The 16,771-nt window shown below is 37.8% G+C and overlaps 2 protein-coding genes across 3 annotated transcripts in view; one reads left to right on the top strand and one right to left on the bottom strand.

Annotated features, from left to right (window-relative positions):
- Window positions 1-1,749: 1,749 nt before the first annotated feature.
- On the bottom strand, window positions 1,750-14,534 carry zgc:77880 (zf-DHHC domain-containing protein). 2 transcript variants are annotated; one of them, XR_007041535.1, is made up of 10 exons: window positions 14,372-14,534; window positions 13,756-13,844; window positions 13,214-13,287; window positions 11,768-11,880; window positions 11,528-11,589; window positions 10,980-11,100; window positions 10,806-10,878; window positions 7,848-8,028; window positions 7,583-7,763; window positions 1,750-7,476 (listed from the first exon to the last, which is right to left on the bottom strand). XR_007041535.1 is itself a non-coding variant. In XM_047386631.1 (9 exons), exons 1-9 carry the CDS (start codon window positions 14,494-14,496, stop codon window positions 7,672-7,674), a joined length of 930 nt encoding a protein of 309 aa, XP_047242587.1. In that variant the 5' UTR covers window positions 14,497-14,534; the 3' UTR covers window positions 1,750-7,671. The 2 variants fall into 2 exon arrangements, 1 of the variants encoding a protein (XP_047242587.1); XM_047386631.1 differs by having other exon boundaries at window positions 1,750-7,763.
- Window positions 14,535-15,593: 1,059 nt separating this feature from the next.
- The window catches only part of stk26 (serine/threonine protein kinase 26), a 39,832-nt gene continuing 38,654 nt past the window's right edge, over window positions 15,594-16,771 (top strand). The window contains exon 1 of the mRNA XM_047386630.1: window positions 15,594-15,932. Coding sequence (XP_047242586.1) covers window positions 15,912-15,932 — 21 coding nt within the window. The 5' untranslated portion in view covers window positions 15,594-15,911. The remainder of the gene's footprint in view (window positions 15,933-16,771) is intronic.

The following is a 16,771-nucleotide window of genomic DNA, read 5'->3' as shown; positions in this document are numbered from 1 at the left end:
GGGACCCCAAAAAATCCCTAAATAACCAGAGCACAGTCAGGAAGGTCTCTTAAAACAAAATTTTATAAAATTGTTTCCTCTAAAAATCCAGAATCTTTGTGTTTATTTTGCTTATACAAACTTTTGTTTTGTCTTTAATCTCTAAACAGGCCTTAATTTAAATGTTATTGTATTTTTCTTTTATTCCTTTTTTAGATTAGCGATGAGCTGGTGAGACTGGGGCTTCCCTCAAACATCACCATGTCTGTGCTGAAAAGCAGCAGCATGATAGTCAACACAACAGCTACACCCAGTGCTTCTCCATGAAAGTGGCATCGTATCCTGCAGGTAAATGTACTTTTTAAAAAACTTTCTTTTACTGTATATTTTCTTTAACATTGGTCATTTCTTTCTGGTCTCATTTCAGGAGCTGCTGCAGCCTTCAGGTGTTTCATTCTTGCAGTGAAAACATTTACTGATTTAACTTCGGTGTTTAGTGTTAATCATTTAATGGAAAATGTGGATTATTTTAGATTTTACTTATGCATGCATTTATTTTTGTGCTTAGGATCTGTTGAGTCATAAAGTTTTAAGCATCTTGTTTCATCTCCCTGGGCTTGAAGGGATCACAATAAATTGCCAATCATTTTGAGTCTCTAGAGGCTGTCCTGTGTTTGGATTCAAATACCTCATCAGCATTTTAAGACAATCAAACCTCAGATTTGGGGCAAACTAAACAAGTTTCTTAGATATAGATCAAGCGACCAAAATTTCAAGTTGATGTTTAGAAGAAATGAAAAACAGAAACAATCACATGTTGCAAAAAGGACCCCACTGATATACCTACAGAAATCATTAAAAAACATGTTTAAATCAAAGCTGCCACTAAAAACAAATCTTTCATCACACTACATGAAAGACACAGAACTGAATCATGGCAAAAGGCACATTAATGCAGAAGAATCCTAAAAAATATGTTTTGAAGCTTTGGACAGCGTTCAGCTTAGATTTGACATTATTTTACATCTAGTTAATAATTGGGGGTGGGGTCCGTTACAAAGATGGGATTAAGGGATGCGTCTCACGCAGAAGTAAAACATTAGGAAACCAGCTTTGCTTTCAGAAACAATTAGCTTGAAAACATGCAGTATTTTTACTTTTTGGAAGCAATGAAGTGATTTGTTTTAGATGCCAACCATTGCCCTCTTGTGGGCAGCAGTGGAACAACAAGTGAACTGTTGGACCAGATTGTTTACCTTTCCTCATTGTTCTCTAAACTTGCAATTTACAAAAAAATACATACATACAGCCCACCTGCTCAAAAGTGATTATGTCAAAAAAATTTATTTCTTCAAGATTAATTATAAATAATATATGGTGGTTTCACAGAGTAAACCGGATAAGTACAGAAAGTTATTGATGTTATTACATAAAAGGCATTTACACTTCTTCTCAAACGCAGTTTCATTGTGAGTTATGCAGAATTTAAAATTATTTGACTATATAGTTGCATTACGGGCCTGAACATGAAGTGGGTGAAAATCTTAAAAAGCAACAGATCATCTAATGAAATTCAAGAACAGGCATCCATCTCTCCAAGGGTTGCAAGGTCATATCTGAGGATCTGAGGATGACAAGTCTTTTTTGAAGCTCATTTTTCCTTCAGTCCTCGTAAAATGGGCATTTAACCAGATTATATGAAAACTAACTTTCTGTATAGAAAGCCATGTGTAAACAAAGCATTAGAAAACAAGACAAATAGAGCCAGAATAGATTAAAAGACATCGGTTTTATTTGGATTTTAACAAGCAGCATATCAAGAAGAAAAAATACACAGCTCACGGTTTCAAGATTGTAACACATCATAAAACAAACATAGTTCAGCTGTGAAGTTGTTCATCGAGAAAACCACATGATATCAAACTCAGTTTTTATTATGCAGGCCTCGAAATTAACCGTCACAGCCAATCAGATGAGCAAGAGACACATATGAACGCTGACTGGTATAAAAAGACATTCTGTCAGCTTCAACATCACTTTCGTAGTTTAAACTAATTTGCACAGTAGGATTTTTTCCTCATAGTTTTCCAAATGGTTAAAAAATGGTTTTAATGCTTGACAACAGTTCTTGATGTTATATTTATCTCTTCATTAAATAAAAAATTAAAAAAACTTTGTGAGCGTAAAAACTGCAGCGAATCCAAACCTGGACCATGAATGCTTTTGACTGACAGCTAACGGTTAATTTTAGGTCTTCTCTGTTTGTGCAGAGATTCCTTCATGCTGTCTAGAAAACAGCAAGTTGTGTGCATGTCTTGCTCACCTCTGTTGGGTTTTTAATCTGAATTGGTGGCTAAGAGGCAGCTAAGATAAGGCGAAACAAACGCACCCTAATAGAACAAAGAATAAATGGAAAAACAGATCAACTGCATTCATGAAAACCAAGGAAGCCAGCACCCTGATAATTGCACACACATATCTGGACAAAAACAATTGTCTGAAATATTTTTAGGTGCTTGACTAAATAGTCAGATTTTCCAGACCAAAACACCTGGTCATTATTTTCACCAAATCAGTAAAATTCAACTTAAAATGACGTAACTTTCCATTTCTCTTCCATTTGGTAAAAAAACATCTCCAACCTTTTATGCAACAATGATGTTAGAAATCATAATAAATATCTCTGAGATTCAGTAATGTTCCCCTTTGTGATTTATTGCACATCTTAAGCATAAAACATGAACCTTTCTATGTCCACACAGAATCAGACCTGGGCCACAATTAGCACTGTGGAGAGAAGTTACAAGAAACCTTCATCAATCATCTTAAGATTATACAAAATAACAACAGCAAGGCAGCCTCTGTTCCCCCATAAATGTGCATTCACCCTACAAACAACGCTGATGGACGAAGCATCATTGCTTTGAACAAACGAAGGACTCTAAGAACTGCTCAGTTTGTCAGCAGGTGAATTAAAATGTAAAATTACTGCCTGAACTGAAGCTTTGACACTTTTTACATCTTAAATGTTGCGTTTGCACATTTCTCAGATAAAACCTGATATATATTTGAACTGGAAAGAAATCTCCCCTGGAAAGTTCCTCTCAGTAGGACATAAAGAGCCTTTAAAGTGTTAGATCCTAACCATTGTTGGAAAACAAGCCTCTAAAACCTGAGTGTTCTGAAAGATTTTCAGTGAAATCAGTAATTCTTAGCTTTTGAAAACGGATGGAAACATAAAATAAAAAATTTGTAATTTTGTTTACCTTTTTTTTCATTTAGATTACATTCACTTGCAACATCTGACTTAAATTGGGGAACTGTTTCAAGTTGAATGGGCCATCATATGTTTTAGTGATCAGACTCATTGATTAGTATGTTAAGCAAAGACTTGGCTATACTCTGGTAGAAGGAAGTTGTAAAATGTTTCCATCAGTGACTATCAAGGCTTGATTGCAACTCCTCTTCAAAAATAAACTTGCCTTACAGACAATTTAGGCCCTCAGATCCTGAAAAAAGCCCATGACTGAGCAACATGGGTCGCCCTTTCAAAAACCCACATGCTTCTCCTCCCTTCACACACAAACATACAGAACTGCTTCCTTCAGAGATGACGGGATCATTTTGATCTTTTTAATATCCTAAACATTATTACCAGTTTTGGAGCCAGAGTACAGTAGTGGTTTATGCACATACAAAGCATTATAAATATCGGCCAGGTAGTTTGCAGCCTGAATGCAACATTATTAAGATTTTGACATCTCTGCAATTGTCTCCTATTTTTTTCCAATATAGTTATCCCATTTTTATGCTTATTGACATGAGACATAAAGGCTAATTAAAGTGATCAAAGTCAAATAATCATAAAAAAAGTTTTTTTCAGGGTAAAACCCTATACCCTCAACCAGTAGTTTCTCTTGTCATCCAAACAGTTGAGAATAATTCATACAATCCAATAAAGCACCTGTGTATCTGAAACTGTTGAGCAAGTTGAGCTGTTGAGCTAGACACACAATTCAAAATAACTTTAAAACACATTTATATAAAAACACAGTGGGGCTGAAGATGCCTTTGCATCTGTGTTTAGAAACATTTTCATTTCTAAAATAATCTATTTCAGTTCTGAGGAACTTATGTTTTCTGCTGCAACATTAATCTGAGATCTTTAGTTAATCATTACTGTCAGATTTTTACAGGGTAAAACTGCCCAAATCTTAGTTAACACCAACAGATACTGAGTTTCATTATAGTGGGAGACATAATGGTGTAAATTTGTCGAATAATAAAGAAAAACAACAATATAGAGCAAGGTTTGGATGATAAATAATTTAAAACAATACCAATAGCTATCTGATGGCTAGCACTGCTTGGCTAGCTGCAGAAACTGCTTTATTGTTTTCCTTAATATTTAATTGTGTAAAATAAACATCTTATTTAGCCTTAACACCACATTTTGTCTTAGGTTTTCATTTTTGTTTTGCTTATTTGGAGGTCCTCACTAATACAGTTAAAATACTGTGTATTTAAATACTCGTTAGGTACCTTAGCTGTAGCGCTAAAGCTAGCTGATCATCTATGCCAATTACTGGCTTTGGAATGCTATGTAAAACACAAAATATGCAATTCACTGCACCTAAATCTTTGGTTAAAGTCTGTAAATGCTAATAAAATTTACAGGAATACAAGTTATTGGGAATGCGAGTGAATAAGCTCAACCTTCTGAATTACCCAGAAATGCTAGCTAGCTTAAAGCTAAAAATGCAAGTTAATCCCCTTAGAATGCTAATTAGATTTTTGTACATGAAAAAGCCAGTTGACTAAATATTTTTGTCATAGTTTTGGTCGACAAAATTCTTAGTGTGAAACATCTTAAGGTAATCGGGTACAAAATGCCCAAAATTGCAAAAGTACGAAACAAAGAAGGATGGAAATGACCAAAACCCCAAAGGACGAGCTCCTTCCTCCTAAATGAAGCGGAACCCTAAATGCTTTTTTGGTGTGGAAAGGCAACTTCACCCCTTACATAAAATTGATTGATAGATTGATAATCCGTTATTAGTCCCACAAGTGGGAAATTTAAGCCGTCACGGCAGAAAGTAAACAGAACAAGAGTAACAGAAATGAAAGAACACAAAACACATATTTAAAGTGAGCGTAAGACATAATAAATATGTACATAATGGTCTCTTCAGTGAAGTAACATCACACAAAAATAAATATAAAGGTAGGAAACAATGTTCTTCATGTATGATAAATTTCTAAGTGTAACTTAGTTTAGTGAGAAAAAATAAAAGCTCTTTGTACCTAAACACGGGGATGAGGAAGATTTCACCTGAAACATCCTTTCAGATTATAATGACCTCAACAACTAACAGTAGTTATAATTTGACAGTAAAATGAATTTAAAATGACTGATTTATGTAAAGGTTTGGTGATTAAACGAACAAAAGTAGAAGCCAACGCCCATATAAGTCACATTTCATTTTAAATGCTGATATTTAGGGAGAAGCTTTTCATTTTATCCAGGACAGCAGGGAACTTAAAGAGGCATTATTGGATTTAGAATGAATGGATTGGTTTGCACAAAGCTTTGGGATGAAGGTTCTGCTTTAAAATGGGAACAAAGCAGCAGAAATGTAAATCACAAACATAAACATTTACTTGATTAAGTTTTTTTTTTCATGATGTATTTCTGCATTGCATCAAAATCAAAAATAAGACAATGCTGAAAGCTGGGATTGGATCATGCAGCTCCGTAAAGGGCTATGGCAGTGCTTTGTTTGCTCAGATCAGCTCCAATTCAAAATATAAACCTATTATAGTTGTTAAATCTGAATGAAACGGTCTTCAGTTTATCATCTGTGACACATTGACTCTGCAAAAATAAAAAAAGATAGCAGTGTCAGTGATTTCATTGTTTGGCATCTAAATAAAACACCCAGCTTTCAGTTTAAAATCTGATTTAAGTTGGCTAAGAGGTCAAGAAAAACAGTAAAACTACCTTTGTTTTTTCTGAATTAGTTAATTACTTGTGGGTACTAAATGTAAATAATGTTTAGATGTGGCAAATCAATGATGAAGGATGCAATTTAAACATGAATTAATATTTTAAAAGGCATTTTACGTTTTAGAAATTTGGAATTTCATTTGGAAGCAAACCTTTTTTCTCATTTTTATCTGAATTTTATACTTTTCCACAATTTTAAAAACCGTGTAGGAACATAAATAGGTAGGTCATATTTTAGAACCAGAGGTGTTATTTTTGAGCACACGTATCCTGCTTTTAAATTAGGCTGTTGGTGCTACACTTCTTTTCTCCTTTACTACATTTAGTATTAGTGCTACAATAAAAAACATTTCCCTGTGGACCTTTTTCCACAACCAACCTCACTTTTTAAAGTCACACAAGAAAAAACTGACAAATAAAGTGCTTGGTGTCAGAGCCACACAATCTAAATCATGTCTTAGTTAAAGATGACTTTAGAGTCAGCTTCTGTCTGAATTTCATTTGTTTTTAAGTAAAACTTTCCTCCAAATGTAACATGAGTCTAACTTTAAGTATTGACTTTTCTTGGAAATATCACCAACAGTTTTCTTTTTAAATCAACTGGACTTTGATACAATAATCATTTTTACCTTCATTTGTTCTCCAAATACTGGAAATTAAAAATCAGTTTTATTTTAAAAAAATGTACGTACAATTCAAACTGCTAAATTTATTAAAAGTTTACTAAGCTTTTGAATTTGTAAATTTTAAAATGTTTCGCTCTGGAAAAAAGAAATTGGAATAGACAGCAGGAGGCGCTGCAGAGAGGAATTTAAAACAAAGAAACGGTCAAATAGGCGGATCCTGGTAACTCTATGCCTTCAAAATGTGATCACAGGTTAACTTCAGTGGTTTATAAGCTGATTTGGAATAAATAGGAGCCAAATGACTAAATGTAAAACTTCCTGTTCATTTTCTGTCTTCCCAAACACAACAAAAACTATCCTTCTTTGAGAAAACTGTAAACATTCTGCTTTACCTGTATGGAAAACTGTTTGTGGTTGCTGTTTCAAAAGTGAAAAGTTCACCAAAATTCAAATATGAACCTGAAAGGTTTAGGCTTGTTTGGGTGTATAAAGGTCATATCATACCGTTCATGCAAAACACATGAAGAGCATGTATATACTGCATTAACCCTTTATATTCTGGATCAGAGGCTCTGTGACTTGCATGCTTACCACGTTGTACCTCTGCATTTAGATCTAGGACATCCTGTTAAGAATTTATAAATTTATAGTTTAGTTCTGCAAAAAGTCATTATAAACTGATTAATACTCAGAAAAGTCCCAGTTTCCAGAGAAATGCTGCCAAAGATAAATATAAAAAGATTTGAGGAATGCTGGTCATAAAACTTCAGATGGGGCCACAAGGAGCTCAGTGCTGTGTCTTCGTCACATGAGAGTCAGTAAAAAAATTCTCACGAGTCTGAAACTGAAGTGCTTCTTTAGGTCCTAGTGGGTAAAATCATGAGGGCTCAGTGAATCAGTCATTCATTCCTTCATTTGCTCATCATATGAATACACACACACTGCTTACTCATCCCTTTTTCATTTTCACCTCTCAGTTGAAAGATGAGACATCGTTTTTAGGCAGTAAAGTCACTCCTTCACACACAAACATTCCCTGCCATGCTCACAGGTCATAGATCAGACGTCGTAGTCCGGCAGGGCGGAGTAGGTGATTCCACCTACCGACGGAGGGCTGGAGTGGAGCGGGAGCAGCCAGCAGAAGACCGAACCTGGACGGGCAGAAAGGAGTGGGAACCTGATGATTTGAGCAGTTTTAGATGCGAGACGAGCAGGAGACAAACCTGGACACCCACCTCTCCCGAAGACCTCCCTCAGCAGAGCCAGCTTCGGCTTCCGGGTGATGTGTGGGAGGTGATGGGGCGGCTGCTGCGAAGAGGCGGAGGATAACGAGGAGGAGGAGGGTCTCCTGTCTTTGATAATCAGCCTTTTCTTCATCTGTTCGATGGGAGTTTCATCTGTGATGATGGAGACCAGCTGAGGAGAGACACTGAAGCTGTGACAGGTTCTTCTGAGATAAACTCATTTTCCTGAAAACATTAGCCCCTTTTCCATCGCTTGTAGAAAGACCCAGGCTTTATGAAGCCCAGGCCTAAATTCATCGTTTTTAAAACATTAAATTGTCACACAAAATGTAGTTTTAAGATGTTTTTAAGCCAGAAAGTAGACCTCAAGACTTTCCTGCTTATGGATCTAGAGCAACTTAAGAAATAATAGAAGGAATTATTCAAGTGTACAACTCTAAAGCTGCTCATCATGTATTATTTATCAGTTGAAAGAAAAAAATGATTTATATAACTTTTAAACGAAGTAAAAGAGTAACGCCATCTGCGGTAATGAAGGTGTATTGCAGTTTCCTTCACAACTTCCCCATTTGTTATTAGGCTGATTTAAATAAACAGTCCTTGGCCTCTCTAGGCAATGGAAAAAGAAAGTACGAGATTTCCTTGGGTTCCTATGACCAATTAAAACCTGGGGCTTTCGGTGGAAAAGCGGCTAATCACTGTTTTTCTTTCACCTGTTTTTACTTTAGTTTGATAAAAATCTTTTAAGTGCTGCATGCATTTGTATTCAGTCCCCACTACTCTGATATCACTAAATAAAATCCAGTGTAACCAACTGCCTTCAAAAGTCAGTCAAAGAGTAAACAGAGTCCCTCTGTGAGTAATCCGTTCTCAGTATAAATGCAGGTGTTCCAAGAAGGCCTCCGAGGTTTGTTGGCGAACATTAGTAAACAAACAGGGTCACGAGGAACAAGGAACACAGCAAACAGGTCAGGGAGAAAGTTGTTTAAAGCAGGATCAGGTTCTAAAACACCATCCCAGGCTTTAAACATCTCACAGAGCTCTGTTCAATCCATCATCTGAACGTTGACAGAGTACGGCACAACTGCAGCCTGCTAAGACATGGCCACCTAAACTGATAGACCGGGCTCTAATCAAGTAAGCAGCCATGGTAACTCTGGAGGAGCTACAGAGATCCACGCTTCAGGTGGGAGAATCCAACAATAAGACAACTATTAGTCATTTACACCACAAATCTGGGCCTTATTGAAGAGTGGCAAGAAGAAAGCCATTCAAATTTCAATTTAAAGACAAGAAATGTGTGGAAGAAGGTGCTCCGATCTGATAACGAAAATGTTTCATTTTTGATTACAAGTGTGAAACATGGCAGTGGCAGCATTATGCTGTACGGATGCTATTCTTGCGCAAGTGCAGACAAGCAGGTCAGAGTTAATGGGAAGATGGATGATGCTGAATGCAAGGAAAATCTGGGAGAAAACTTGCTAGAGAAAGGGACGGAGGTTCACACGAAACATCCAGCCAGAGCTACAACTGGTCTTTAATCAAAGCATATTCACATTAGAATGGCCCAGTCAAAGTCCAGACATAAATTTAGTTAGGAACCTGAGACAAGATTTGAAAATGGAAATTTACAGAACCTCTGCCTTCAATTTGACTGAGTTTAGGTTGTTTTGCAAAGAAGAATGGGCCAAAAATATCAGTTTCTAGATGTTCAAAATCAGGTAGAGACATACCCCAGAAGACATGCAGCTGTAATAGCAGCCAAACGTGGTTCTAGAGAGTATTAACTTAGGGAAGGCAATACAACTACAATCCACAAATAAAATCAGATTTTACACTTCTCAATTATGCACTAATTTGTGTTAAAGGGGCCATATCATGCTTTTAAATCCTTCCTTTTCACCCTTAAATCATCCATACAAAGTGGAACTGCAACGCTTTGGTCTGAACTCCTTGTTCTTGTAGCTCCACAAGCTCCTCTTTACCTGTTCTGAGGTGAGTCTGAGAGCAAATTATTTTGGTGTCGTCTCTTTAAATGCTATTGAGGCGCTTCACACTCCGCCGCCCTCCAGGTCAAAGAGCGATCCACTTTAACCCGTTTGGCCATTTTTGCAGCTTCATAGCAGAGATACAATTATCTAGCGTCGCAGAAGCAAGACAAAAACGGCAAAAACGATGCAAAATTGTTTATGTAATAATATTCAAAACACGCAGCACGGTTCTGTCCTCGAGGAGCTAAAAGCAGCACACAGTGCTAACATAAGCAGACATTTAACCAGGCATTTAGAAGATGTTCCGATGCTGGTGGACGGTGTAATGTATTGTGTGGGTTAATACACCCAACAACCAAACATTTAGACTTCTTTACTTGCAGCGTAGGCATACTTGAGCTTGGACGACAAATCACAGCCAGAAATAAAAATGGCGGACACGCGAATCAACCAGAAGTCCTTGTTTAGTAGTGCCACAGCAAATAGTGTGACATAATAGTTCAAAAAACTTAATAGAGGTGAGAGAAAACTGAACGGACTGAAAAATATGACCCAAACAGAATATGAAGATATCTACGCAGCACCTAGAGAGAAATTCAACATTTCTGCACTCCTACAGTCTCCAAGTACACAACAACATGTATTTCAGGGCTAAAAAATTGGATGGATTTTGCATGATATGTCCTATTTAATTTATAAAAAAAATTCCCCTAAAAAATACACTGATTTTGTAGTTTTAACATGAAAAACTGTGGAAAACTTGCAAATAGCTGTATTTTAGATCTAAATAACTTTGTCAATAATGCGTCTAATGACGTACAGAGATGCGACACACTGGTGTATGTTTAATATTTCAGTAAACAAATCCTGTAAACCCAGCAGACTGATGCACTCAAGGTTTCAGATCCATAAACCTGCGTTCAGGCGTCGGCTCAAACAAAGGGAAAACCCTTCCTACCTGATCATAGAAGATGACCATGACAAACACTCCAAACAACACCGACTCCACCAGGAGGATGATGTAATGCGCACTGACACAGAGACAAAAGATAAAATAAGGTAAGCAGCGACTAAACAGACAGCTCAACGGTCAGAAGCTGAAATTCCACTCCCTGCTGTCGTCTGAACTCACACTATCAGATGTTTGCTCGGTGTCTCCTCGCCTTCTTTGTTTGCATCGCCTTCCCTCTCGTTCCGTATCCTCCACACCCACGCCCACACCACCAGGACCATGGAGTACAGACTGGCGATGCCTGCGTGCACAGAAATACAGTTGGAGATCAGATGATGACGGCGGATGCTAAACCATGCCAACAACAGCTTTTTACTGGCTGAAACACTGTGTCACAGTCAGAATGATTAGTTTAATCAGTTCATTTATAATTCATGGGTAAGACCATATGAGACATTTTTTTCCATCCTTTACTCTCCAGAGAGAGGGACGGTTGTTCCCGCTGCTCATCTCTAAACACACAAAGAGCCTGAAGAAGCTTTCATCCCATTGTCACTGATTACTTCCTCCTCCCTGTGCAGGTCTGCGTGGAGTGAATTCAGTTCTGCCTCCAATAACCAGTCACTTTGGTGTATCTGCCTTTGGAAGCCAAACTGATGAAATGTGGAAGAACTGCCTGTTTCTTTCCAAAGTAAATATAGAGTGAACAGATTTCTGTAGTTACGCACCAGTGTAGAAGAGAAACTGGATGAAATACTTCTGGTTCAACTCCCCAACACAGTTATTGATCCTGAAAAACAGCAAAGTAGCAACAAGAATCAGGCGATTTAAACATAAAGGAAAACAAAGAGAGAGGATGGATGGATGGATGGACGGACGGACTAACGGGTTGGCAGACGGACAGACCAGTGGACAAACAGCTAGAAAGACAGATGGACATGAGTATAAATGGCTGTCTGTCCTCTCACCAGGGACAGTGATGGTCCATGCGGCGTATGCACCTCTGGCAGACCCTACAGTGGTGCGCTCTGGGAGGTCTGTAGGTTTCACAGCGGCTGCACACCGTCCAGCCCTCACAGCCCTGAGAACAAGAACAAGCAGAAGCTCACAGATGTTCTCCAGTACTGGGCGACACAGACAAGCTGCAGCAATTTTCCCTCAACCTTACGGACCAACGAGCTGAAACCAGCAGCATTCAGAGATCTGTCTTCCTGTTCACTCTAAACGTAGCAGCTGGTTCAGGCTCAACTAAAAGCTGAGAATCCCTCTGCACCAACACTGGGCTACTGATGGCTGCTGCATGAACCATTGCATCATTCTATGAGCACAAAATAACTGCTTTTACAATCACAGAGACGGTATCAGATAAACATTGTTTACTGCTGATAATAACAGAGTTCAAGGAAAAGCTGCAATTATTCGTCATCCAACTCCTATATAATTAAACTTAACTTATTACTTTCAGTTTGGAGCAGAAAATCTGATCAGGTTGCACAAATATATCAGTCTTTCATAGATTTATATAAACGTTCATTCATCCAAAGGCAGTTTGAAATACTTTCAAGCTATGTTCTGTATGTACTGTTTCTAAATAGGGTAAAAAACAAAATACAGCCTGATATAAAGCCCAAAACCTCTGTTAAATATGGATTTAAAACTATTTTCATTTAACCAGGAAGTTTGTTTCTGATTGCAAATGAGACAGGCATCTCTAAAAACGGATAAAAAAAAAGTAATCCTTTTTATTTACATTTTACTCACAAATGTGATAGCAGCAGTCAAACCCTTCTTAGAATCTCTGGCCAGCTTTTTGCATTTTTCCACTTGTACTTTGAAGATTTATCTTCAGAGATGAGCACCATGTTGTTAAGGTTGGTAGGCCTCCTTGCCATAACCCTAATCTTTAGCTTCCTCCACAGATTCTCTATCAGACCCGGGTCTGGACACTAACTGGATCACTCCAAAACATTAACATTACTTCCAGGAAGAAGAAACATGTTGATAAGATAAAAAAAAAATAATACTTTAAACCTGGAGGGAAATGAATAATTTCGGCCATTGGTAGTGTGTGATTTTTCTTTTTTACTGAACATTAGGTCCTAAATTACCCTCTGACCTACATCGGTTCAGTTCAGCAGGATTTAAATGTGCGTAAAAACATGAAGGACGGATCATCTAAACATTCAGATCACCTGAGATAGACACGGTTGTTGTTTCAGACTTCATGACATCCAAACTTTATTTTAGACTCTTTGGGGAAATGCATCTTTAGTGATCAGAACTTTCTGTATTGTTTAACAGAAATGGTAAAAATAAATGAGACCTGTATTTATTTTCCGTAATATGTAGCAGCAGGGAGGTTTTAGACAAAAACAAAAAAAAACAAAAAGAAAAACATCCGGAAATATACCGACCCGCTCATTCATTCGAGAGGACTGGGAGCGCAGGTCCGAGAAGTCCAATGCTGTGTCAGGGAGGGGCACCATACCTGGAGACACAAACAGGAAATATGAAATGCCGAACCTGATGGTGTATTCACCACAGATCTTCAAATGTAAGAGAGTATCCTCCAAATACTTTTACTAGTATTTAAATTCCTGGATATTTTACTCATTAACTAGCTGGACCTGAGCTTGAAATGAAACTACAAGTCTTGTAGCCTACAAAAACGTTGATAACGCTCCGTAACACAAGCGAAACTGCAAACATTTCAAAACATCAAAATGAACAGATACGAATCCTATAAAAGCAGCAGCTGTCTTTAAAGTCTGCTCAGGCCTCTCTGGAAGCTTTGAGTTTAGAAAACTGAAAACCTGTTCTGGATGTTTCATAGTTTACAGAACATTAACGTTCACAAAGTTTTTAAGACCTTTGCATGGTTACAATGACCTAGGGTCGCAACAATTACAACGAAGACAGGTTCCTGCAGCTGAAGGGTTTAGGAGTATTGACCAACCAGGATCTGAGAAGACAGCCTTGGAGTGACAGGCCAGCAGCAGCAGCAGGACCAGGTTGAACAAGGATCCATGAAGAGTTCCCCACACACTGTCAGAGAGACCAGTGAGGTGAAGATTTAGTTAGTGTCTCAAAAAGTCTATTAAATACACACACACACACATATATATATGTAAAAACAATTCATTTGTTATTATAACAGTGTCACGGTAAGAACACGATGCTTCACATCAGGATAAAAGGTATATTATTGAACTATAAACCTGAATCGTCACATGGAAACAAATGGCATCAGAAATGAGCCTAACTTCTATCAAATTGTTTTGAAACTGTTGTTTTTCATATTTAAAAGCTTTTGTGGGTCTACAGGACGACGTCAACTGACGTCAAACCCAATTAGCAAACAGCTAAATGTTTTGGTTTTGAGTGGATCAGATACCAATTCACCTAAACCCTGATATTTGTGATAAAAAAATAAAAAAAAAACGACCGTTTTCGGGGTAGACCCAAGATGCTGTCAGACATGTTTTCTAAATGAATGGAGACAGCGAACAGAAACAGACGCCATGTCGGCTGTTTTTAACGGTTTTATCGGTGTTAAAACTTCCAGTACTCACCTGTCAGCGTAGGCAGGGATGAGAACATACTGTATGACCACGTAGTCCGCGTAAAAGACGCTAAAATAAGTCAAAATCAGGCAGATAACGCCACAGAAATCCCTTCTACAACGTAAAGACGCCATCTTTCAGCCGGGCTCCGCCCCCTCAGGACGGTTATCAGTTACGTCAGCGGGACAACCTGCCGGTGCATTCGAGGACCGTAGGAAACTACAATATCAGCTTTTTTACTTCTATTTTGAAAAAAGCCAAAACAAAAAGTGCGAAAATATAATCGCAACAAATACGTTTTGCTTATCACAAAGATGTGGCTGAGTCAAATATAGATAGATAGATAGATAGATAGATAGATAGATAGATAGATAGATAGATAGATAGATAGATAGATAGATAGATAGATAGATAGATAGATAGATAGATAGATAGATAGATAGATAGATAGATAGATAGATAGATAGATAGATAGATAGATAGATATCTGAAACAATGAAGGTCTAACTTGCCTCAATTAAGGTCTGTGTTCATGATTCATTAATAACCAAAAAAGGCCAAAAAAGAACATTTGTATTTTGGAAAATACTCGGTGAACTCATGAGACAAAAGTGTAACTTGACAGCTGTGCATCATGTTGTAAGTGACGTAAACGTAAAACAGCATTTTATTAAAAAAACATCATTCCAACAGGTAAACAGGATGGGGGCAGCATACCAGTCTGGGGCTACTTTGCTGCTTCAGAACCGGGACAACTTTTCTTATAAGATCGAACCATGAATTCTGCTCTCTCCCAAAAAAATCCTGAAGGAGAATGTTCTGCCATCTGCTGGTGACCTAAAGATCAAGCACACGAGGGTTAGGCAGCAGAACAACATGAAGTTTTTGGAGTGGCCTAATCAAAGTCTGATCTCAATCATGTGGGAACACCCTCCAGTGCTAAATTAAAGCAATTCTTCAAAAAAATGTTGGATCAAAATCCTCCATATAGATGAAAAAAGAGTCATGACTTGATTGAAGCAAAATTTCCAGGGGTTCCTCTTTGGTTTAGATATCTATTTTTCCCCCCAGTAAATTCAATTCTAATTCGGATACTGCACTTTTTTTTTTTTTTTTTTTGTGGGTAATTTATGTCTGATATCAAGGTTTTGTTTTAATGATTTGATTTCCCGTGTGGACAGTCAGACCTCTGGAAACCAGCAGAGGGTGGCAGCAGACCTCCTGTGTGAACTTTCTGTCGCTCCTCCTTCAGAGAGGCAGTAACCAGCTCGTCATCCTCGTTTGTTTGCTCAACAGCATTTTTTTTTTTCCCCCTTTGCTGCTGAGCTCTGTGTGTCACACTTTGAGTTTTGGAGTTTGTTCGTCTCATTCTGCTGCAGGAAAACCTGTCTGCCTTTCGGAAATATTTGCTCACTTCGAAGTCAAACCGGTTTACCCCTTTTAGAGGGAACTTTGAGGGGTGAACCCGAAGAGGAAACACAAGAAATCAGGAGTTGAAAGAAGAAAGAAAGCAGAGAAGCCAGGAGGAGGAAAAGAGGTCGAAGTAACTATGGACGTGCCTGGTATGCAGGTAAGGGTAAAGGTGGACGGAGGTGGTTCTTTTTAGCTTGTTTTATTATTCAAAGGTTGTTTTTTTTTTTTTTTCTGGATTTAAACGAGTTAAAATGAAGCAGTTCGGCGACAAGAAGGAAAAGATTGCAACAACAGGCCGTTTCCACTGTTTTTACCTGAAGACACAACCTGTATTGAAATAAACCGTCCACACCCAGCAGGAAAGAAAAGCTTTCGCCCATAAATGTCCTTTAAATACTGTCTGAGCTCCATAACGTACATCATCCTCAGGGTCACTAACTCACTGGGTTTCTCCATTCTGAGTTATAGTTGCCCTCTGATTTAACTCTGAGCCTCAACATTTGTATTGCTGTGACTTTGAGAGTTTACTTATCTGAAGCAGGCATATATTATGCCCTAAATATCTTATATTCTGGTTTATAAGCTCCGTCCTAAGGTTTAAAACTTTACTTGAAATTTTTTTTATTCATTTTGGTTCAGTTTAAATGCATTACAACAATTCAAAACAAAACTCGTGTTATTTTGCTGGAGAAAACAGGTCCAAAACAGACTGAATTAATTCAGTTCCTTTTAGTGGCGTTCATCACTACTGCTAGACTCGCATTGAAATGCAGTTCTAAACAGTCCTGTCCCGTTACAGTATTGATACACTTAGTCTTAAAATGTCAATTTGTCAAACAATTTATCAGAGAAAACTAACAGATTACATTGAATCTTTGTTTTGATGCTGAGCAAGTACAGGGGCACAGTAGAGAGGAACAACTCCATTTCAACAGTTGGACTATATGGAGTTGTAGCTTCTCCAGATTGATCTCCAGAGACTTTACAGCACTAAGA

This window comes from Girardinichthys multiradiatus, chromosome 14, assembly GCF_021462225.1.
Source record: "Girardinichthys multiradiatus isolate DD_20200921_A chromosome 14, DD_fGirMul_XY1, whole genome shotgun sequence".
In the NCBI taxonomy this organism is placed as follows: Eukaryota; Metazoa; Chordata; class Actinopteri; order Cyprinodontiformes; family Goodeidae; genus Girardinichthys; species Girardinichthys multiradiatus.
Note: the sequence above shows the minus strand (reverse complement) of the source record. Positions and strands in the feature narration are given on the sequence as shown.

Coding starts and splice junctions, on each gene's coding strand:
- zgc:77880 (XM_047386631.1), bottom strand. CDS start 14,496: ATGGCGTCTTTACGTTGTAGAAGGGATTTCTGTGGCGTTATCTGCCTG. Junction 11,881..13,213: donor CCTCTCGAATGAATGAGCGG/GTCGGTATATTT, acceptor TCTTGTTCTCAG/GGCTGTGAGGGCTGGACGGT. Junction 11,590..11,767: donor ATGGACCATCACTGTCCCTG/GTGAGAGGACAG, acceptor GCTGTTTTTCAG/GATCAATAACTGTGTTGGGG.